Here is a 23,275-nt window from a genome sequence, read left to right as displayed (position 1 = left end):
TTTTTTTTATTATTTAGTTTTGATTTTTTGTTTTTTTTTTACTCTCGTGCAAAACTGTAACTCGTGCAATTTTGTTCCCTCGTGCGATTTTGTGCCTTCGTGCAAATTTGTCTTCGTGCAAAAGTATTTTCGTGCAATTTTGTTCTCGTGCAATTTTGACCCGTTCCCACTTTTTAAAACATCTATTTTTTGAAGTAATATAATGTACATATAGTTTATAATTATACAGCTAAAAACTTAAGACATAAACTAGTAAATTTTCACAAATTATTTTGACTTTTTATCTTCGATGAAAATTTAAAACGGCCAACGCTATGACAAATTTCTGTGTAAAAAATAATTCAGCTGATTTTTTAACACGGTAAAAATTACGAAAAAAATATGTTGCTGCTTTGTTCAATCAAGCGTCACCAGTTGACTATACGGCTGTATGGATAACCGAGGTTGATTAAGTCACGTGACACGTTGCAAACCATATCAGGAGGGCCAAAAACGAAAAAAAGGGGATTTTCGCAGGGAGGCGGCATCTCACGCCTTATCAAGTCCAAACAAACCACTCCTTGAACGGCAGGCACGTCTTTAAAATATTAAAAGCTTATAATGGTGTTTTGTAGCAGCACAAATAGATGAGAAAGAAAGTTTACTTATTTAAAAATATACGTGAAAATTATTTAAATTTTTTAACTACCATATTTGAAGTAAAAACTTAATCAAAGCGAAACATAAATGATCTAACAAGACTTAAAGAAACAAAAATGGACATCACAACACAATACTTTGAATAAAACTCTACTTTTTAATCAAACTTACATGCTTTTATAACTTGTATTTTATAGCTAATAAATAAGTTCTTAATTGTTAAAAAAATCTAAAAACTAGTTCGTTACTATTAATTAATTTTGCACGTATATTGCACACCTAGTATTAACCGTTACTTTTAAAACAAAACTTTAATTTAATCCTTTAATTCTATTTTAAATAAATAAATTAACCCTTTACTTAGTAGTTCAAGTTCATACAATTCTATATGTAAACTTAACACTTAAACTTTCATTCAATATCTCTTTTTAATTTAATTTTTGTTTGACTTTTTTTTTAACAGTACAGGATTTACTTATTTTTTGTATTTCATTTACTATTCTACGGCAGCAAAAGTATTATTAAGCATATTGCACAGTTGGCTGAAAAAGGGAGTCAAGCGGTTATTGAATACAAAAAAAATAGTTTAGGTGAAAATAAATTATAACCACGTGTTATACATAATTAGATAAAACTGGATTCGTCGTTAGAAAAAATGGTAATTAACCAATTTAGTTGCTTTTGTAAAGCAAGCTTTATCGGATTGACAACAAGAAAACTAAGAAAAAGGATAAAAGAGCAACCACCAAAAAGGAAAGAAATTTTTTCTATTCAAAAAGAAGGATAATATACCAATAAAAGTTTTAAATGCTTTAAAACGTTCGTCTACTGCAGAAAATTTAATAATTAACCCAACGTTTGCAAATATTTATAATTTAAATCGATTTGAAATAACTAAAAATTATAGTTTTATTTTCGATTTAATTAAACTGAAAGCTACTTGTTAAGATAATCTATTTTATATAAGCAAAAATATTTTTATCATACTGTTTTATATTTTCGTAATACCTTATACTTTATAAGTCATGTTATTGTCATTATATTAGGTGTGGTTTTACTATAGGTTAATTATTTGTAATCAAGTTTAATTAGTTTAATTGTTGGCAACTATTTTTTTATTTTATTACTTTCTTGGTTACTTTGTTACTACATATATTTGTTTTTAATACTATATCATTTTAGCTTTGTATTCACTGATGAGAATTGCTTGAAATATATTTAGTTTTTTGAACAATGTGTCTTGTTTGTCTTATTGTATTTTTTAGTTAAGATAACACTATGTAACAGTGGTTACAACTAGTTTTAAAAAGTATCCACATAAAAACTATTCTATTATAAACTAAGTATAAAACTAAAGTATTAATATGGTATTAATATGGTCTTGAATTACTAAGTAGCCTTTTTCAGTTTGATATTACAACAATTTAACAAACAATAATGGTAGTTTTGAGTGTGTTAATCATTCAAACACTTACAAACTGTTTCTTTTTCAATAACATGCACCACATTGAGAAAATCAGATTCTGCCTGCAAAACTTCAAGAAAATCCTTTTCTTTTATGTCCTCTTCAGTCTAGTAAAAAGAAAACATTACTAAAACAGAATAATACTGATAATTCGAAAAATTTCTAAATCATTTTTATTATTTTAAAATAAAAATTTATCACAAAAAATTCTACACAAAATATTCAATATTTAACTTATTTTAAATCCTTAATTGACATTAAGAAACTAATTTGCTTATTAAAATCTATAAATAATATGAGACATAATTACATATATGTACAATGTACATATTTACTTTACTTTCATGTTTAAGAGAGTTTATTAATTTTTCTGCTTAAGTTAGGTAAAAAAGATTAAGTATACTTAAATTGTATATTATATATAAATAAATCATTAAACTAAATTTTTACATATTTTTCTTTATCAGAATACATTCTCTTAACTTAATTAAAGAATAATTTGTGTAGTCTAAACACATAACAATTAACCAACCAAATTTGCATAGAGCATTTTAACGCAAGGAGAATCCTCGCCTTCCTCGCAAAATGCTTTCAAAAGTGGAATCACTCTAAAAATTCCTGTGCCAGCAATGATCAGTCCGATCTGTTTTATTACTTTGATGTCATGAAAAAACTCGAAAAATAATAATCAAAGCGTTACTGGTTACTTACTTAATCAAAATACGTGAAAAAGGTTTAATTTTAAAAAAAATTCTACTTAGATGAGGAAAAATTTTAGTCATACTATAGATAGACTTTTTTTAATAAAGATTAGTAAACAATAAAAACTTTTTTAACAAAATCACACGAAAACTTCAAAAAATGATAAACTTTTTGGTACAAAGTTTCCATGAATTAATTTTGTTATATCATAACTAGTGATAAACTTATTTTTACTATATTGGATTCTTTCACAAAAGTTTCAGGATTTCTTGGAAAGTTAACATTGAAAATGGAATTTCCCCTGTAATTGAAACTACCAACTGGACCACTCATGTCAACCATGGTTCCAAGTGGCAACTTGTCCAAATATTGTGACATTTTGCCGCAACTGTGGATCTGATAGATTATTTCGCTTAACATTGAAAAAAACTAACAACTAACTAAACATATTAAACTTACCTAAAAAAGTGAACAAAAACGTAGTCGTCAAAATTTAAATCAGCTATAACTTTCAATTTAACATTATCGCTGTATTAAACCTTTTTCTTTAAAATATATAGCAATGCAAATAATAAAATAATAAAAACTTTGCGAACCGAGATTAAATTATAGCTAAAAACATACTGATTTAAAACAATAAAAATAAAGTTTTTGTTGTTAAAACTAACAATTAGGCTCTTAATCTAATAACTAGTAGTTACTAGTGCTTGTATATTTTACCACATTTTAGTTTACAATAGTCTTTTTACAGATTACTATAGTTGTTTTAATTAACTGCGGTCCGCGGAAAACTTATTTCTATAAAGAGAGGCTTGTGAGCGACCTTTTTTAAGAAAATAGGCCACCTTTATTTATAAAGGGCTGCCAACTCCGATTTTATAATAAAAAACGTTAAGTGCTTTTACAGTATTGAAATTTTAATCTGAGTATAAAACATTTATAAATATTTATTAAGCATATGAAAAGTTATGTTAAAAACAATTAAACTCTAACGGCAATAAATAAAGAACTCTCAAAACATTCTTCTGATAGAAATTATATTATATCTAACAAAAAATGATTCGTATTAGCGTATGACAATGAAAGGAAACTTGAAACGTTTAAAACGTTTTAATGATTGTCATCCAAAGTTTTTTTATAAAAGCGAAAGCTGAACGCTGTGAATAAAGAATTAATTATAAGATTATAAGATTTGAAAGACTATTTTGATTTTAATGTTTTTTAAAACAATTCTTCTTCTTTAATTTTTTTTTTTAATTGGGAGTCTGGTGGACTTAAACATTTTACAAAGTATCTTTGTAATATTTAAATATGTGAACTGAAATAATCAGCAAAAACACTCTTTTATTATCTGAGTTTTGAAAAAGTTTATTTTTTTGTAATAAAAAGACTCTCTAAATATTAATGTTATTTTATATTCAAACAATATAAAATTAGTTAAGAATATACTGCAAAAACCTTAATAATGTTGCTTAAAAACTATAAGAATAAATTAATTTTAATGTGACAGACTTTTTTCGGATTTTATATTTGCATATTTTGTTAAGGAACCGATTTGTCTATCATATTATTAAACAGGGTTGCCACTCGTTTTTTCAAAATTTTTTCCAGGATTTTAAAATTTCTTCCAGGTTTTTAAAAGTGCACATTTTTGGGTCTATTTTTAATTTTAAGTTAATTTCTATATAAGAAACTGTGTTAAATAGTATAAACATTGAAAAGATATTGTAAAGTTACTATAAATGTGTTTTTTAATATAAAAATTTTTTGAAGATGACAAAAAAATCTTAATTATATGATAGGTTTTCTGTGTCAAATCAAAATTTTACTACTGAAAATGTAAAAACTGTTAAAAATTCCAGGTTTTTCCAGGTTATTTTTGCCTAAATTGTCAAATTCCAGGTTTTTCAAGGTTTTTCCAGGTTTCCAGGTAAAGTGGCAACCCTGATTAAAACTACTTAACAACTTTTTAAAGTGTAAAAGTATAATGTACTAAAATAGTTGTATTTTTGAAAACTCTTTTCTATCTAACCTTGATTCCGAACTCGAGAACTTCATCGTCAGGGTCGCTGATGCTAATTGGAGCGTACGGCCGGCTTATTTCTTCCCCGTCTATCATTGCTGAGAATATACAGTAGTACCCGACTGGTATTCCCAAGTCTGCACAATTCCACGGCAACTCGAAGACAAACTTTCTTAAGTTAGTAAATTATAAAGACATAAACAACTACTAAAAGTTTAAGTTGAGCAAAAAACAAATGTTTCAGAACAAATACTTTTTTATTTTGAACATTAAACAAAACAAATGTGTAAATAAATGCTCATAAAACTTCTAAAACGAGTAAATAAATGTTGTTGACGCATTTAGAAAATAGACGTACGATTGTTATTAATTACCTGGTATCATGAGTGCAATATCGCTTGTCTACCAACTTCAATGCCACTTTTTGAGTTGGATTGGAAAAAACAACTCTGCGCATTGGAGGAATAGGAGAAAAGAGAAAGAAGGGCAGATCTGGGAAAAGAGCACCACACGACGATAACTTACCTTGTCTTTTGAACATGTGATAACCGTATTTGAAACATTTGCTAACAGTGAAATTACGCCAACAATGCTTCAGCCCGCAGTACAATATCGTTAGTGGAACCACACCACGAATAAAAAAAGTGTTTAAGAATGGACTCTGTAAATAAAAATATGGTTAGGTTTTAAATTTAAAAATTACTTCTGATAGTTTTTTCAAAATCATAACTATACAGTCAATGAGTTTGATTAAAATTAAAAACAGTATGTTTCTTCAACAACTTTACTTATTTTATTTAAAGCTCTTATGCTGTTTTAAACTATTGATCTTACAAATACACGGTCGGTCACACATAAAAATACCTAAACTTGGTGAAGGCGTAAAATTTTAGTATAAAATAAAAAAAATTAATAACCTTAACTTCCAACTTTTTTATGCAGTCAGCTAGCGAGGTGAGATGAGACATGTATGGTTCATCTAACTTGCACCTCACTATACCCTAAAACACATTAAGTAAGGATATTAAAACAAAAATAAGTATGTTTTAAAAAAAATGCATCTTCTTTTTTAGATTCAAATTATTTTAATGTATAAAATATTTTTGTATTTTAGTAAATGTTTATTAATTGTTTACAAATTTGTGGATATATTCCATTTCTTTTCTAATCCTAAAACAATAAAAAAATATTTTATAATTTATTTATTTTAAAATACTTCTGAAAGATACTGAAAAAACATTAACATTTATTTATCTTTGAAAAAATAAAGGTTCAATTATATAAATATTAAAAACATTATAAAAGAAAAAACTTTGATCAAAACTCAGTATGTTTTTGTTTAAATAAATTAACTTTAACTGATTTTAACACTTATCAATTTATCAATTCAATGATACTAATTTAGAATATAAAACTACCAGTAAAACTAAAGATAGTAATTCATTTTTAACTAAATAAACTTTTCTGCTGAATTGTCACACAACCAAAAAACTCTCAAAATAAGTAAATTTAGTAACTTTAAAAGTCATGTTTATCAGTTAATAGTGTAGAATATGATGCTTCTAGAAATGTTTCAAGAGTAAAACATACCTTACAGAGATTTATGTAACTGTTATTAAAGACAGTTAAATACAGTAATTCATTTGGTCTGTTGTTTTGCATAAAGTTTTTTTAACCAAAAAAAAAACAATGAAGGTACTCAGCTGTATTTTTATAAAAAACTAGTTTCATGCTTGCCTTTCTCTGACTTTAGTCAAGTCTTTTGGATTGATTAAAAGTCATACAGTTTGTTTATTACGCCTTTTTAATGAAAAAAAAATCTCCAATTCTTAACTAATAATTTTTTTTGATATAAAAATATTTAACCTTAAAAGTAATATAAACAATAAATATTTTTAAGGGGCTAGTCTGTTAAAAAATGTATATTTTATTATTAAATATGTTAAATAAGTTATTAAAGTATTGGAAAATTATATTGTATTGTAATATGCAATCACAGCACTTCTACAAAACAAATCTAAAAATTGTGTAAAAATTAAAACTGTATGAAATATAAAAAAACACAGTTTAAAAAACAACACAATTAATTTTAGAATTTAAACTAAATCTAAAAACATGAAGTTTTATCAATTTAAACTTAAAATCCTACTTTAATTGACTCAAATGAACCCAGATTTATGCTATTTATAATGCCTTCAAAAATTCTGATAAAGTTAAAGTTATATCAAAGTACCTTATATTATTGCATTTAAATCTAATAAAATAAGTCAAAAAATATCAAAACTATCATTATCAAAAATGTTTGAATTAAAATATTTATACACAAGCAAAGTATATAATATTCACAACGGTTTAGTCAATTTATGCTTAGTTTATACACTCAATAGGAAAAAAAAACTAATTAAGCTTAGTTAAATTGGTTAAAAATATTAAAAATTAAAGTACTAGAAATCATTGTTAATGAATTAACTTAATTTTACTCACTTGAAATGGAGGATCACAGTCATTGGGTAAAGCAGCTGGAACGTCTCTTGACGTAAATTCAGATGAGACATTTCTGATCTGTTTATAATTTTATTGGGAATTTGTTCATCAAGAAATTGTAGTTAAATGATAAAACTCAAAACAATTTTAATTGCTACTAATACAAAAATTACAATACAATAGATTTAAGATACAGTTACATTTGTACATAGTATAGGATAAAAGTATTTTTATCTAAGAAAGTAACTGATAAACAAACCACATAAAATATTATTTTTGCAAGCAATAGAACATTGATTATAAATTCTTCAATCTAGAATTTATGGAATAACCTTACTAATGAACTAGCAGTTAATTTTATTATCTATAAATAAATTTTGGAACAAAATTATAAGATTTATTGGTTTTTAAAAGATTAATGGAATATTAGTGTTCAAACTCAAAACTTACAGCTTGTAAGGCTACTTTATTAACATCCTATTTTTTATATATATTTAAATATAAAGAGGAATCTTTGAGATTCAAAGTTGTGAGCTTTTACAGAAATTTTTATAAAAAAATTTAATATTTTATTAAAACATATCTTATACAACAAAGTTAAACAACTATTATGCTTTATTTTATTGAATACTTTGTATGAAGTATGGAGACAGTGTAGAAGATATTTATATATTTGATTTTAGAAATTACATATATTAACACTTTATTTATTTTGCTTTTTACAAAATAGAGATTAGTTTATAATATTCAATAAAAGAGTTCTCATTATTAGTATAAGGACACATATTTGGTTTCAAAATTCTGTTTATAATTGCTTAAATCACTTACAAATTTTGCTCGAATAAAACCTAATTAATAAGATGATAGTTTATAAGTTAGATTTAACAACAAAACTTATTTTTAAGTTATATAAACTTTTGCCTGTCTTTTTAGTGAATGGCCTGAGAAAATACAAACTAGCTGAAGTTTATAGCAGTGCACCTGTGAACACTAATTTGTTTACAAATTATTATTTATTAAACTTTGATCATTTGTATGACTTTTTACCACGTCAAACTAATACAATGAGAATAACTTAAAAGTTCTAACAAATAGGGCTTGAAGTGAGCATTAGAGATAAGAATATAAATAAGTAGTGATTATTTTTCAAAGTAATATTTACAAAAAATTTACATACATAAATACTGAACCTTTAAAATATTTTTAAATTATTTAAAGCTATGGACTTTTCAAGAAAAATAAAATTGATATTTGCACAATTGTAATTTTGACTGAATTAGTGGTAGACTTATTTAGCAGTATTTATCTAGTTTTTAATCAAAATCAAAATTAATACACATTGTGTTATATTAAGGATAGGGAGTACTTGGGTGATGTTTGCAGGACTGATATGATTGGGATGTATTTTGACAACATAAAGAAAAATCTAAAAAAACTTAAAAAAATTGCATCTCAAAAAACTAATTTGATTCCCAAAAATCACATATTTTTTGATTTTTTGAAAATAGTAATAAGAACATTTATATAAGTCCTAAAAATATATTTTATATCTTAAATAATAGCTAAAACTTAAAGGCATATATTCAGGTACATTTCAACTGCTAATGATGTATGATGATGTCATAATCACACAAAATTTCTGAATTTTATCTGTAAAACAGTACGTTTTGCAAATTTAGAAAGCAAATTCAGCCTACAACAGGGTCCGTGCGCGAATTTTTTTTATTTAGCCTGACTGAGACCAATTTAGCCTGACATTTTTTCAAAGAAAGAAAAGTTTTGAGTTTTAAAAATATGAAATGCAACTCATAGCTTAGTTACAACTCAATAAAATAAGACTAAATTGTGAAAAATTGTGATTGAGCCCCCTTTTCCCTTTACATAACAAATTCAGTGATAAGTTTTAAAATAAGTGTTATATCTAATCTATTACTATTGTTAAAATTTAATATATATTACAAAACACAATTGTTCAATTTAATTAAGCACTAAGTAAAAACATTATAACCAGAAGATTTATAGTTAAACGTGAATTGTTGTGTTTTATTAAAATTTGAAATAAAACGCTTACATGAGTATTAAAATAAGTAAAAAATGTTTATTATAGTATTTTGACTAATACTTAAAACTGATACATAATTATAGATCCTAAACTCTAATAATATAAACTCTAATAATTATAGATCCTAAACTAAATAAATACAGTGATTGTTGATGTCATATCAGATTTACAAAGTCTACACTTAAATAAATAAAAAACCTTTAATATTTTGTTCTTGTAAAGAAAAATGAATTGTACCTAAAATTTGTACTCCCACAAAACTTAGTACTTATATCTTAAAGCTAAGTTTTAGTGTTGTGAATATCTCTAACAACTTTAAACAAATAGTAAAGTATATGAATAAACAGATAAAAGTTTTAATCTAAAAAGTATTTGGTATAAGGCCTTTAAATTTAAAACTAAAATAGTTTAACCAACTAAGCTTTGAAAACATAGCTGATGTAAACAAATTCAAAGAAACAGCTAAGTTGTTGAACTAAACTGTAATGTTTAAACTGTTATTTATTTATGAATTTTTATAATTATGGCGTATATAATCTACTAAAAACAAAATAATGAAGATTCTTAAAAATTTTTTAGAGATTCAACAAAAGGTTTTAAGAATATATTTTTCGAATACTGACTTATTTTGTCTTTAATAACTAAATCTTTATTTAGAAATATATTCACATCTCAATTTGATCTTAAAAAGATTTCTCAATTTTTTTAATCAAAAACTTTCAAACATTTGAACTGAAAAAAACTGAGATTCTCAAATTTTTAAATAAAAAACTAATTTAGCCTGACGCGTAACGAACCCTGCTACAACTTATAATGAAGTAGTTAAAACATTTTTACTTAAATTTATGCTGCTTAATAACTACATCATAATTATGAAAAAATATTGAAAAATACAGTTCAAACAGTTATACAAACAAACTACTGCTCAATTCTGAATTTCTAGTCACTGAACTAAAGTCTCTTTCTTTACCAACAAGGTAACACTACCATTTTACTTTTTTTTGAGGTTAGCACTCAACAAGAACTTTTAAAGTACTTTTTGAGCTGTATGAAGATATTAGCAATGGATTAATGAATACTTTGGATGAATATGTGGTACTTTATCAAACCAACGCTTAACAGCAAAGGGATAATAAAAAACTGTACTATACTTATATTTGGTTCTTTTCACTCTAAAGTTGAAAAAAGTTTCAATAAAGTGGTTAAATTTCTGAACAAGATAGAAACAAAAAATAATAAAGCTCAAACAGATATAAGTGAAAATTGGAAAGGAAAAGGGATCAATCATGCAGAAGCATCTTAAACTGTGTAAAAGTTGTGGTCGTCTAGTAGTGAGTGTGTAATAGCTTCACTACGTTAAATTTAAAACCTCATTCTAATCTAAATAAAAGATATTGTCCAAACTGAAATAATTTACTTTAGAGAGTCATGCAAATATGAAGTGTAAAATCATGTTATAAAATCAAGAAACTTTTAAAGTAAATGGTAATTATTACAAAAGACTTCTAAAATATAAAAATACATGCATACTTGAAAAAAAATCAAAATTTAATAACCTACTCAAAAATAAATTATTTTCAAATTTCTATTATAAACTTAGAAATTTTAAAGCCCTGATAAATTCTGACACTTATCAATAATATAATTTAAATAATTACTAAAAAAACTAACATTTTGTTACAAAAAAAATCACACTATCATCAGGGTTGCCACTCTTTAGGTTAAAAAATCTTCCCTGAGTGACTAGAAACTTCCCTGAGTAACCTTAAACTTCCCTGAGTTTCCCTGAATTTATTTTTAAATCATTATAAATTTTATTATTTATTAAAAAATTACAATGTTAATTCTAAAAATATTGAAAAACTAGCCACAAGGCTTTAAAATTTCTAAATAAGCACTTAGAAATAGATAAAATTAACTGTTTTGAACAAAATTTTGAAACTGGATTAACTAAATCTCATTCTAGACTTAGAAAAAAAATTTCCCTGAGATTTTTTATAAAAACTTAAAATCTCCCTAAAATTTTGTGAAAAATTCAAAACTGCCTTGAGTTTCCCTGAATAAAAAATAAAAAGAATTAAGATTCCCTGAGTTTCCCTGATTCTCCCTGAGTTTCCCTGAGATTTTCTATAACTTGAAAATTCCCTGAGTTTCTTTGAACTCCCTTAGTTTCCTGAGTGTGTGGTAACCCTGTATCATAGTATACACTAAAACCAAATGGTAAATTTCTTGTAGAAATTCAGAAATTTTTATAACTGACCAAAACTGACATTTTTGTAACACTACCAAAAAAAAATGATTAAGCCTGATAACCTTGTAACTCTAAAACTATTATTAAAATGAAATATATTTTTGTTACCTGTCTTAATTCTAAAACTTCAGTACTTAACTTGAATAGATAATAACAACTAAAAAAACTATAAACATGGCTAAATAATGTTTGACACTTTAGTTAAAGCTTCAATTCTAGGTTTAAAATTATGGTTTAAAATTCAACTGTAAGTATTATAAAAATATAAAAAAGCATATAAAAGTATTAAAACTACCTGTAAAACAATAATATCAAACCTTATAAAATATTATAAATAGAGGTTGAAAAAAATATAAATTTAGAATAAAAATTAACAATAAATTTAATATTTTTCAAAAGTTAACCATCATATTAGGGTTTTGAAATTGCATAAACCAATTTCAAAAAAATGATCATTAAATATTTATAAAATATGTTCTCAGAAAATACATCTGTAATGTGAACTTATCTTATATTTTTTATTTGAATATACAATTATTACCTTTTCAGTACACAAGTTCTTGAAGTCCATCTTAAGTAAAACAAAGAAAAAGATTATTGTCTAAAATTTTTTTTGAGTATCATAATTTATGATTATTTTAGTTAAACAATTTTCAACAAAACATCAGTTTGTAAACAAACCTAAAAGTAGTGATACCTCTAATTTTTTTAAACTTTTTTATCAGCTGTTATTGTAATATATTGAATTGGGGTGGGGTGGGGACTATATGAGCACTCTATGATGACTTGGCTACTTATTGCAATTTGTCTTTTTTTTAAATTAATTTGTAAATCAAAGTTAAATATTTTACGACCTTAGTTTAAAAATGTTTACCTTACGATAGTAGCGAAAAAACTAAGATACTTTGCTTTTGTATTTGTATCTAACCGTATACAACTGGGGTCGAGCTGGATTCAGACCTTTAATTATAAATGTCTGGCCTGCGAAATTTCGTTACGACAAACAAATCAAATAAAGAAAAAAAATTTGTAACTTGAAAATTTTGTTTGAATTTAATTAGAAATAAGCGGTAGCTTTAATTTATGTCTTTTTCATCTATTTTTTTTGTTCAACAGATAATTAAATTTGACGGAGAGTTATCCACTTTATCTAATTTCTTACTTGCTAAGTCAGCTCAGCAAAAACAGCAAACTTTTGGAATCAGTTAGAATATTTTATTTTTTAATGATTTTTATGACTGCAATGAATTTTCAGAAACAGTCTACGCAAGTGCTTCTGAAATAGGGTTTCGCGGAACCCTAGGGTTTCGCAACGCCTCTCAGGGGTTTCGCGAAGTGGAGGTCCTCTCAAAGGGGTTCCGCAAAGTGGAGGTCCTCTCAAAGGGGTTCTCTCAGGGGTTCATTATCTTTGCGAGTCTTACTTTTCGCATGTAACAAACATTAAAACGAAGCAAAGGAACTGTATGCTGACTCCAACCTTATCTGCCTGTCTCCGTCTCAGTCGATCCAAAATCCAGCCGCGCATTGACATGCTTGTTGCTAAGAGACAAGTTCAAGTTTCGCCATAAATGTTTTTTATTTATTTTTCGTTAGGCATCTTACCCGTTTATTACAGTAATCTGTGAATTCGATTAGGTTCATGTTCATTTCGTTATTGTTTGTAGCTCTCATTTTGTTTTTATTATGCAAGGAAAGACTTTAATGACGTTGCGATTAATCATGTTTGTTTTCGTTTATTTATTATAGAATCATAAAATACCTATTGCCTTTGGCGCACTTTAAGTTTGACTCGACTTAATACTATTACAATTGGTATGATTTCTAACAATGATATAGTTTTGCTAAAAAATTCGTATTTCACAGAAATTCTTTTGTTTTTTGCAGAAAATATTATATTAAACATTTTATGTAAAATTAAATTATGGGTTCCGCGGAAAAGTTGAACTTTGGAAAAGGGTTCCGTCACTAGAAAAAGGTTCAAAAGCACTCGTCTATGCCACTTACTATGCAGCTTATATCTAAAACTATAAAAGCATTTTTTTAGAATTTAAAAATTTATAAAACCTATACTTTAAAGCAAAATATTTCTGTTTACTTAAAAGATGAGTGTAAGACTTCTTACCTGGTTTCCTGTACAACCCCTGAAAAAAGATGAAAAATAAAATAGGATGTTTTAATCATTTAAGAAAAACGTTATTTTACCATACATTTTTACTTGTTTTATATTCGCTTGTGCTTTCTTTCAAAAATTTTAACTATAAAAAAAGACTTTTTTTTTAAATATTTTATCAACCATATGCAATAACAACTTGCAAAACTTTTATTTAACAGCCTATGTGAGAAATTTTTGAGAAATAACTTAACATATTAAAACCAATTTTGCTATACATGGTTGTGGGTAGTATTTTGTTTAGTATAATACAGCTGAGTATATAAACTTATTATGCGATAAAATTTGTATGCAACTTATAGCAGTTAGATTAAGAACATTTTTATGTTAACATTTATTTATTTAAAACAATAAATGCTCAAAAAGAAAAATTTCTTGTTATTAACTATTTGTTAGTGTAAAAAAACGTTAATGTTACAAAATAACTTTTTTTTAGATTGTTTTTTTCTGGTAGTGATTTACGTGTTATCGAAGCATAAAAAAGTCCTTTAATATCTGAATTATTAAAAGGTGGTAATTTTTTACAGTTTTATGAAATTTTGTCATTGAAACTTAAATTATTTATTATTATCATTATTGTTAGCACTAAATTTTAAATTACTTATGTTTTAAGAATAAATTGATATAAAACAACTTTTTAAGTTAAGAAGAGTTTAAAATTAGTTTAGTAGTTTGTTGTTGTTCTACGGCATGCGCAGTTTTCAAAGGTCAAGTCAAAGTGTGTAGCGGGGCCAAAGGACTGACAGATAAGTCGAAAGCTGTTGAGATGTACGATCCTACAGCTAATTAGTGGTCGTACATCGCCAGCATGATTCGCGCTAGATGCTACCATAGTGCAGTTGCCATCAGAAGCAAACTCATTGCCGTCGGAGGAAGCAAGGATAATACGTCCGAGGTACTTGATTCTACAAACAAAAAATTTGTTCTGTTGAAACCGCTGGCTACTTTTGATGTAAGCAGCTCTGCAAATGTTGTTTTGATCGGAACTAAAATCGTCGTGTTTGGGAAATCGTTTAAAGTTGTCTGTTATGACGTAATAGAAGATGTGTGGTCCGAGGAGCCTTGTGAAGTCACAAACGACTTTAGATTACGTTGCTGCGCTAAAATTCCCCAATTTTAGGTGTTTGTATTGAATTTTTTGAAATAAAACTTTGATACTAAAGCTTTTATTGTTACTTTAGTCATATAAAGGCTTTAACAAGTGAATTTATTTTAATATTTATGCCCCTAACTTATATAAAGCCTTATCCTAATACATTGTAACTATTTAAAAACGCTACATCTAAAGCTGGTTTGTTATTTGTTCATAGTTTAAATAAAATATCTATTATCTAAATATTTTATCTTTGTATAGTTAATTAAAGTTTTTAGATAATAAATTGTTCAAAAATATTTAAACACTAACTTTTATTCGTAGTTTAATACTTAAAGAATACTAATAAGTGAAGTAGTTATCATTTAGACTAGGATAAAAATTATAATTAGTTCATAATTATTTAGTTTTACTTATTATGTTTAAGCACATATATTATAAATACCGTAAAATATATTTTATTTTAAAATTTAAAGTTCCATAAATGTAAATCGTTATACACCGTTAATATCTTTTTAATGTGTATTTTTTTTTACGAGTTTAAAATAGATAATTATAGTCTCTTTGACAACTTGTGATTTATTAGACCTGGTATTGGAAAACTACGGCCCGTAAGCATATAAATCTGTCTGCTAAAAAACATGCAAGTGCAGGGGACAGCACGGCAGCATAGATGTTTTATAAGTCGCAGACTATTTTAAGTTGCGAGCTATTTTAGAAAATAGAAGTTAAATCAATTAAATATGTAAAATAAACCCTTTTTTATTATTTTTTTTTTGGGAATGATAATTTACTTTTGTATAAAAATATAAACACCAAAAATTAAAGGCCGTTCTAAGTCAAAAAAGACAAGTCTATCGTAATTGAAAAAATCGAAAAGAACACTAAAACTACAGTTTAAAAAATTCTTTCTTAATTAATTAGATGAAATTTTTAGTTTGAAGGGATTCTTAGTTGGAATTTTCGTATTTAAAACAATCTAATAAGCTTAAAACTTTCTGAAAAAACGCTTTTGTATAATAAAATTTAATAAATTCCAACTAAGTAAAGTACATCGCTTCACTTAGTGCCAATCAAAAAAATGGAATTCCTTTGTTATCATATCCGTACTATTTATCAAGTTCAATATGCTGTTTTCTCATTTTAATATAAGCAATCAAATTACTTAAAGAATAGGAACTTAAAGCAATTGAACTGCCCATTATCATCTCTTTAAAGTTTTAAAACTTAAGAAGTCAAACTTTGACGCAACTTTATAAAAGGCTCAGCAGTTTTCTGAGTTGTCTAACATTTACATGATGTTGAATACGGTTAATCTCGGCTATATTGAAAGTACAGTCGGAAAGCAAAGACTCTCGAAAACATTTTACAATAGTTTTCATTTCGTGCAACAAGAAATAAAAAAATGGGACTTTCTTCATTTAGTCTCGGATAAAGAACAACTATGTGTATGATCAAAACAAAATAAATTAAAAAACTTCAAAATTGTGCATAGGCCAACTATTAGGCTACTAGACCTACTACTTGGCCTACTAATTGTCGTACTAATAACAAACTAGAATCAATATAACGAGTATGTAGTTAGCTAAACAAACGTTTTTCAAGAAAAAAAGGTAAGTACCAACACCAAGGTAGTAGTTCCTTTATTTTCATCACTGATCATTAAGTTCAGCACTCTGTTTGCCGATTTTTTATTTTATGTCTTAGGTTTATGTATGTATCTTCTAAATGCGGTCGATCTTGGTCAATTTGAAGGCACCGTTGAAATTTCAAGACTCTAAGAATCATTTTACAATAATTTACCTTTTCGTGCGACAAGAAATAACAAAGTTATGTTTTATCTAGCTTTTTTGCTTTACAAATTTAATTAAACATTTAACAAATTTCCTGACAGTCCCCATTATACGATTAAAAAAACGATTAGTATGTTGCAAAAAGAAAAATCAAACAGATTAGTTAGTTTGTAGCGAATTGTGATTTTGTAATTTAGCATAAAACTGTAATTTTTTTTTTCTAGTTTTTAATTTAAAAACTATTAAAAAACTAAAAATTTTTCATTTGTGTCGGAAGTATAACAACTATGTGTATAATAAAAGCAGAAAACTAGAAAAAAATTCAAAATTGTGCGTAGGTATACTTATGGATCAACTATTAGGGTTACTAGTTGTCGTATTACTTCGTGTACTAACAGGCCAATTAGATACGGCTAAATCATTGCCTCACTAAAACAAATCAACAAATCATAATAAAAAACGAGTATCAGTGTAGTTAAAAAGAGTAGTTAGCTGAACAAACATTCTTCAAAAAAAGGTAAGTGTCATTTACAAGAAATTAATTCCTTTGTTATCATTTCATCACTGTTCATCAAATTCAACATGATGCCTACTGATTTTTGTTTTAATTTGTACAACTAAAGTATTTGAAGCATAGAAACTTTAAACAAAACAATTGAACTGTACATTTTCATTTATTGATTATTATTAAACTTAAGAAATCAACCTCTAACACAAGTTTATAAAAGGCTCAGCAGTTTTTTGAGTTGTCTTTCGTTTATACTTGTATTTCCTGAATGCGCTCGATTTTTGTCAATTCGAAGGTGCTGTCAGAAATTCAAGACTCTTAAAATTATTTAACAATCATTATCATATTCGTGCAACAAAAAATAAAAAAGTTATGTTTTCTTAAACTTTCTTCCTATTAAATTTTATTTAAACAGACAAAAAAAAATTCTGAAATTATAAAAACATTAACTAAATTACAAAATTAAAAACAGAATTAATATACTGGAAAGAAACTATTAAATATCTTAATTAGTATTTGACAAATTGTGACTTTTTAGTTTAGCTAAAAACTATAATTTAAATAATTTTTTAATGTTGAAAAAATAAACGAGTTTAGTTCAAGTAGTTTTTAAGAAATAGTAACTATACTTATATTTCATTGTACGACAAAAAAAAAAAAGCTCAAAATACTTGGTCCATGGACCTGGTGCACGAAGAACCTTTTGGTTATTTAGTCGCACACCACGGATAACTTTTTACGTCTTGTCCAGGACATGACCAAAACAAAAGAATTTGAAAATTTTAAAAATTGTGCATATGCTAACTATTAGGCTTAATACTTGGCCAAATATTTGCCTAACTACTTGGCCGACTAGCTGCCTGACTACATGGATTACTAACTGCACAACTACTTGGCTTACTAGTTTCCTTACTACTACATGTAGGCCAAGTTATTGGGCAACCAGTAATCCAATTAGTTTGGAAAATAGAAGTTTAAGGAGTTGGGCAACTAATACTTCAAGTAATTTGACAACTGGATGGTCCAGTAATTCGGCTACTAGTAGGCCAAGAGGTAGACCTAATAGTTGGCTTATTAGTAGACCATAGTTTTGAAATTTTCTAGTTTTCTGTTTTATTGAACAGAAAGCTGTTTATTTTTGAGACGGTTTACTACTTTTTCTAACTCGCTATCATTTCTAACCCGATCATTTCTAACCCGATCACTTCTAACCTGATCACTTCTAACCCGATCATATCTAACCCGATCATTTCTAACCCGATCACTTCTAACTCGATCATTTCTAATCCGATCACTTCCAACCCGATTACTTCTAACAAGATCATTTCTAACCCGATCATTTCTAACCCGACCATTTCTAATTCGATCATTTTTAACCCGATCTAACCCGACAATTATTAACCTAATAAACAAACTAATCTCAAAAAAATGTATATTTAATGAAACTTAGTTCATTTTGTTTAAGATATAACTTAATGTTCAGAGATCTTTTTTTTTAATTTAATTTTTGATAGTTATTGCTATTGGAAGTTTGTTGTCCTACGCTAGACCCAGGCATCAAAAATCAGGCCACTTAAACTGAATGACACATGTCAAAGAGATGAAAATTTATATACCTTAAAACCAAAAAATACAGTTTTATATAATTTTTATAGATTAACAGCAAAAGAAATCAACACTTTAGTATTATATTAATTTACTTGTTTATGATTTAAAAGAGAAGGTTTTTAACAAATCAGGTTTTAACTTCATAATAAGCAACTTTAACATTGTACCGCGTACGCGGTAATTGTATCTTTTTTACTTTCTTCTTTTTTCTCAAGCGAGTATAAATTCAATAATCGCGAGTAATTTACAGGTCAGTTCTTTTAGTTTCTACTGCATTGAAGCGGTCTGAACTCAGTGCAGCTTTTCGCTGCACTTAAGTTTTAATGGTTTCAATCTTGTTGTCGAATTGATTTCGATTTTAGAATACTTTTTGAGTTTGGTTTAAACATTTAGTGTTTAGTTTCTTTTATTCGAGATTGTCGTCTTTTAAAAGAATTGATAATTTGGTTTATTAGTGTAATGTTGTGCAGTATTTTATCGTCTTTTCGTTTCGCAAATTCATTGTAAATATAATTATGATCACAAATTCGAACTCAGTTTAAATTAGTATAAGTAACTGATTTATTAAACCTTTAGTAAATATTAAGTAATTCATATTAGTTTATTTAATTCGACTATAATTTAAGCGTTATCTTGGGGCATCTATTATACAAGTTAAAGCGCACGTTGCGTTGTAAACTAGGCCCCTAAAGTGTATAAGTAGAAGCTACGGTTAGCGACATGATGACCCGGACGTCCAGTTAGTTATAGCTGGAATTGAACACAGATACCTTCATGAAAATTTCTACGCTTTTTAGATGGTGACATGGGGACAGAGTGGAATAAACCTAATTTAATAATAGTATAAATTCGATAAAATTTATGGCATTTATTTAACCTAGTCATCAGGTCTGTAAAATTTATAAAAATGAGTTTAAAATTTCTAGTTGGAAAAACAACTAAGTAGTTCGAGTTTGTGATAGATTTGAGTTGTTTTTTTCTAATGGTAATTAGTTTTATTGTGTTTAATTTTATGTTAAAGTGGTTTGGGGAAAGGCTAATCGACAGTGTTAGAACTAAAATGTATTTGTTGTGTAGATATTATTGCAATTCATTGTTGAAGCGTTTTTCAAAATGAGTTTTAAACTTGTACGAGCAAATTTAAACAAAAGTTAGTCTTGTTTTCAAGTTGTTCCGCGTTTTGTCAAATTAATTAAATATCGTTCAATCGTTTTAAACATTTTATTAAAAATTAAAATGAAATTAAAGGCTTCTGATAATAAAACTTTTTTATAACAAAAAGAGTTTTAAACGTCTATAAAAGTTAGCAACTGTAAAGTTTAATTGTTTTGTTTTCAAACAATCGTTTTAATTTGAACTATAATGGATAATAAACTTTTTAAACTGCATGTAAAAACATTGTTGTTTTTCGTTCGTCCTTGTAAGAATATTTGTATGAGGTTATTAAAACTTGTTTTCGAGTGCATAATCGGTTATTGAAGTGAAATTTCTTAAATTTATTAAACTTAATTTAGTTTTATATTTAGCAACAAGGTCATGTTCAAACTTTAAACTATAATATTTAAAGTTTTTTTTACAATGACCTTGTTAATTGCTTGTAGTTGTAACAAACTTTATTGGCATGTTTTTTGTTGTTTTAAATCTAAACGTACTTACAAAAAATAATTTTTAACGAGGTCATTCGAGCTATTAAATGTCTTACCCGGTATTTAAAATCTGAAAATAAAAAACAATTTTGTTTAAAATTTGTTAGAATATTAAAGTTTTCAAAATCAGTACAATTCATTGGCTATATTTTTACGAAAAGAAGTTTAAACTTTTGAGACGCATGTGAACGTTTGTTTTGTCAACTAACTCGTGTAAAATGTGAAATGTTTTTTATTTTAAGGCTTGTAGAGAATTACTGTATATTGATTGGAGCCAAAAATGTTTCTCAATTACTTTGAAACTTAACAAACTTTAAAGTTAAAATATAAATAGACTAATTGATTAATGTAATGTTGTTGCTAACTAGTAGCATATAAGTTTGTAAATTGAATTTTTTTATCTTTTAATGTTTTAACTTGTTTTTAAAATTGATATCAAGTAGTGACGTACATTCTAATTGCACTTTCGCACGAACGGCTCGAGAAACGAATCGGCGAGGAGCTGTAGAGGAGACTTATGTACGAGGTGAGGAACGAGGAGATGAAAGAGGAGATGTATTGAAAACGGATCAGAGGATTCCGTAGCGCCAACAGACCGCTGGGTGAGGCAAGGAGACGGATTCCGTGGCGCCAACAGACCGCTGGGTGAGGCAAGGAGACGGTTCCGTAGCGCCAACAGACCGCTGGGTGAGGCAAGGAGACGGAATCCGTGGCGCCAACAGACCGCTGGGTGAGGCAAGGAGACGGATTCCGTAGCGCCAACAGACCGCTGGGTGAGGCAAGGAGACGGAATCCGTGGCGCCAACAGACCGTTTAGGTGAGGCCAGGAGATGGAATCCGTAGCGCGAACAGACCGTTAGGTGAGGCGAGGACACGGAATCCGTAGCGCCAACAGACCGTTAGGTGAGGCGAGGAGACGGATCAGCATAAACCGGTCAAACGACGTGGAGATGTACAAGGGCGGAGCGAGTTCCAGCAGCGAGGAAAATTTTTTAAACTTTCTACATTTGTCTGTCATTTTGAAAACTGTATCATACTTTTATTAATTTTGTGTATTTTAAATTAATGCTTTTTAAACTAAGGAGATAAAAGTCGGCGGTCGTTTTTCGTTAATTTTTCTATATAGGGAGTTTTAAGCATTCTTACAAGTGTTAATGAATAAAATTTTTTTTTTTTTTTTTTGGAAAACCAAGAAAAAATTCTTAAAGTACGAAGGTAAGAGGAGAAAATGTACCGCGTACGCGGTAATTGTCTCTTTTTTACTTTCTTCTTTTTTCTCAAGCGAGTATAAATTCAATAATCGCGAGTAATTTACAGGTCAGTTCTTTTAGTTTCTACTGCATTGAAGCGGTCTGAACTCAGTGCAGCTTTTCGCTGCACTTAAGTTTTAATGGTTTCAATCTTGTTGTCGAATTGATTTCGATTTTAGAATACTTTTTGAGTTTGGTTTAAACATTTAGTTTTTAGTTTCTTTTATTCGAGATTGTCGTCTTTTAAAAGAATTGATAATTTGGTTTATTAGTGTAATGTTGCGCAGTATTTTATCGTCTTTTCGTTTCGCAAATTCATTGTAAATATAATTATGATCACAAATTCGAACTCAGTTTAAATTAGTATAAGTAACTGATTTATCAAACCTTTAGTAAATAGTAAGTAATTCATATTAGTTTATTTAAGTCGACTATAATTTAAGCGTTATCTTGGGGCATCTATTATACAAGTTAAAGCGCACGTTGCGTTGTAAACCAGGCCAATAATAGTGTATAAGTAGAAGCTACGGTTAGCGACAACATCATTTCTTTCAACGATCAGTAAGTTCCAATAAAACCAAACACAGCTGCACAATCTTTAATTTTAGAACTTGCTTCCAATTTCTTTTCAACAAAAATCCTTCTCTGCAAAATTAAGCAACACAGGACGATTTAGTAAAGTATTTCAATAATTTTAGTACAGTAGTCAGCAAAATAGTCTGAAAAAGCACTTCTACATTAAAATAAGGTTCAGGGTTACTTTTATAAAATTCATTTAGAACATACTAGACTGTCAAATCCAAAAAAAACTACAAAAGTTCATGAATAATTTTTCTTCTTGTACAAACATCAACCGGATATACACATCCTGAATTTTAGAGTTAGGGTCTGTACATTTGTGCAATCGTTTGATATTTCATTGTTTTTTTATCAATTGTTTTTGTAGCTTTGCCAAAGCATAATCGATACAATTACAATAAACATTATTGGAATTAAGGTACAGATAATTGTAAAAAAAAATCAAAAAATTAAGTGCATTGACTAACCCCTAAGTTTAAAATCTAAAGTCCAAAGCACATTAAGAATACAGGTCAAATAATTATCTATCGAAAATATTGATAGTTGCTTTATTATTTACAAAGGAAAGGCGCTGCTAATAAAATAAAACTATAGAATGAACAAATTTCTACATATTAGATAAATAGTTTATAAGGTTAAATCTTGTTAAATTACTGATTGTTTCTAGTAGAAAGTATTTTATCTTAATCAAGTAAACTTAAATCATAGTTGTTCAATGTTTTTGCAAAAATTAGTTTTGTTTGAAAGTTAGTTCCACATTTAATCTGAAAGATAATTATGACTGCATGCATTTTTCGATTTATTTTCTTGGTAATTAATTATTTTAATAAGGTTCATAAATGGATTATAGATTAACTGTAGGTAATTAGTTTTAAAAAGGATTAGGAAAAGTATAAGTTTTCTGTATTCTAAAAATTAAATATTAAGTTTTGATAGTCGTCAATGTAAGAAATATAATGAGTATTGCAGCGCTTAAAGACTATTCTGTACTTTTTCATTGAA

At 27.2% G+C, this 23,275-nt stretch overlaps 1 protein-coding gene across 1 annotated transcript; it reads right to left on the bottom strand.

The window, feature by feature from the left end:
• Positions 1 to 391: 391 nt before the first annotated feature.
• LOC145834925 (NADH-cytochrome b5 reductase 3-like) lies at positions 392 to 12,339 on the bottom strand. The gene is made up of 9 exons (XM_082942456.1): positions 12,168 to 12,339; positions 7,314 to 7,391; positions 5,747 to 5,830; positions 5,204 to 5,490; positions 4,839 to 5,001; positions 3,041 to 3,202; positions 2,637 to 2,747; positions 2,115 to 2,211; positions 392 to 577 (listed from the first exon to the last, which is right to left on the bottom strand). The coding sequence occupies exons 1-9, from the start codon at positions 12,195 to 12,197 to the stop codon at positions 408 to 410; spliced, it is 1,182 nt and encodes a 393-aa protein (XP_082798582.1). The 5' UTR covers positions 12,198 to 12,339; the 3' UTR covers positions 392 to 407.
• Between the last annotated feature and the right edge of the window lie 10,936 nt (positions 12,340 to 23,275).

Source organism: Thalia democratica, chromosome 4 (genome assembly GCF_965202585.1).
Source record: "Thalia democratica chromosome 4, ktThaDemo2.hap1.1, whole genome shotgun sequence".
NCBI lineage: Eukaryota > Metazoa > Chordata > Thaliacea > Salpida > Salpidae > Thalia > Thalia democratica.
Note: the sequence above shows the minus strand (reverse complement) of the source record. Positions and strands in the feature narration are given on the sequence as shown.

What these genes read in the sequence shown, in the direction of transcription:
- LOC145834925 (XM_082942456.1), bottom strand. Translation starts at nt 12,197, where the DNA reads ATGGACTTCAAGAACTTGTGTACTGAAAAG. An exon ending in TTGTGAAAGAATCCAATATA is followed by an intron (nt 2,748 to 3,040) that starts GTAAAAATAAGT and finishes GTAATAAAACAG; the next exon opens with ATCGGACTGATCATTGCTGG. An exon ending in AAATGCTCTATGCAAATTTG is followed by an intron (nt 2,212 to 2,636) that starts GTTGGTTAATTG and finishes TCTTTTTACTAG; the next exon opens with ACTGAAGAGGACATAAAAGA.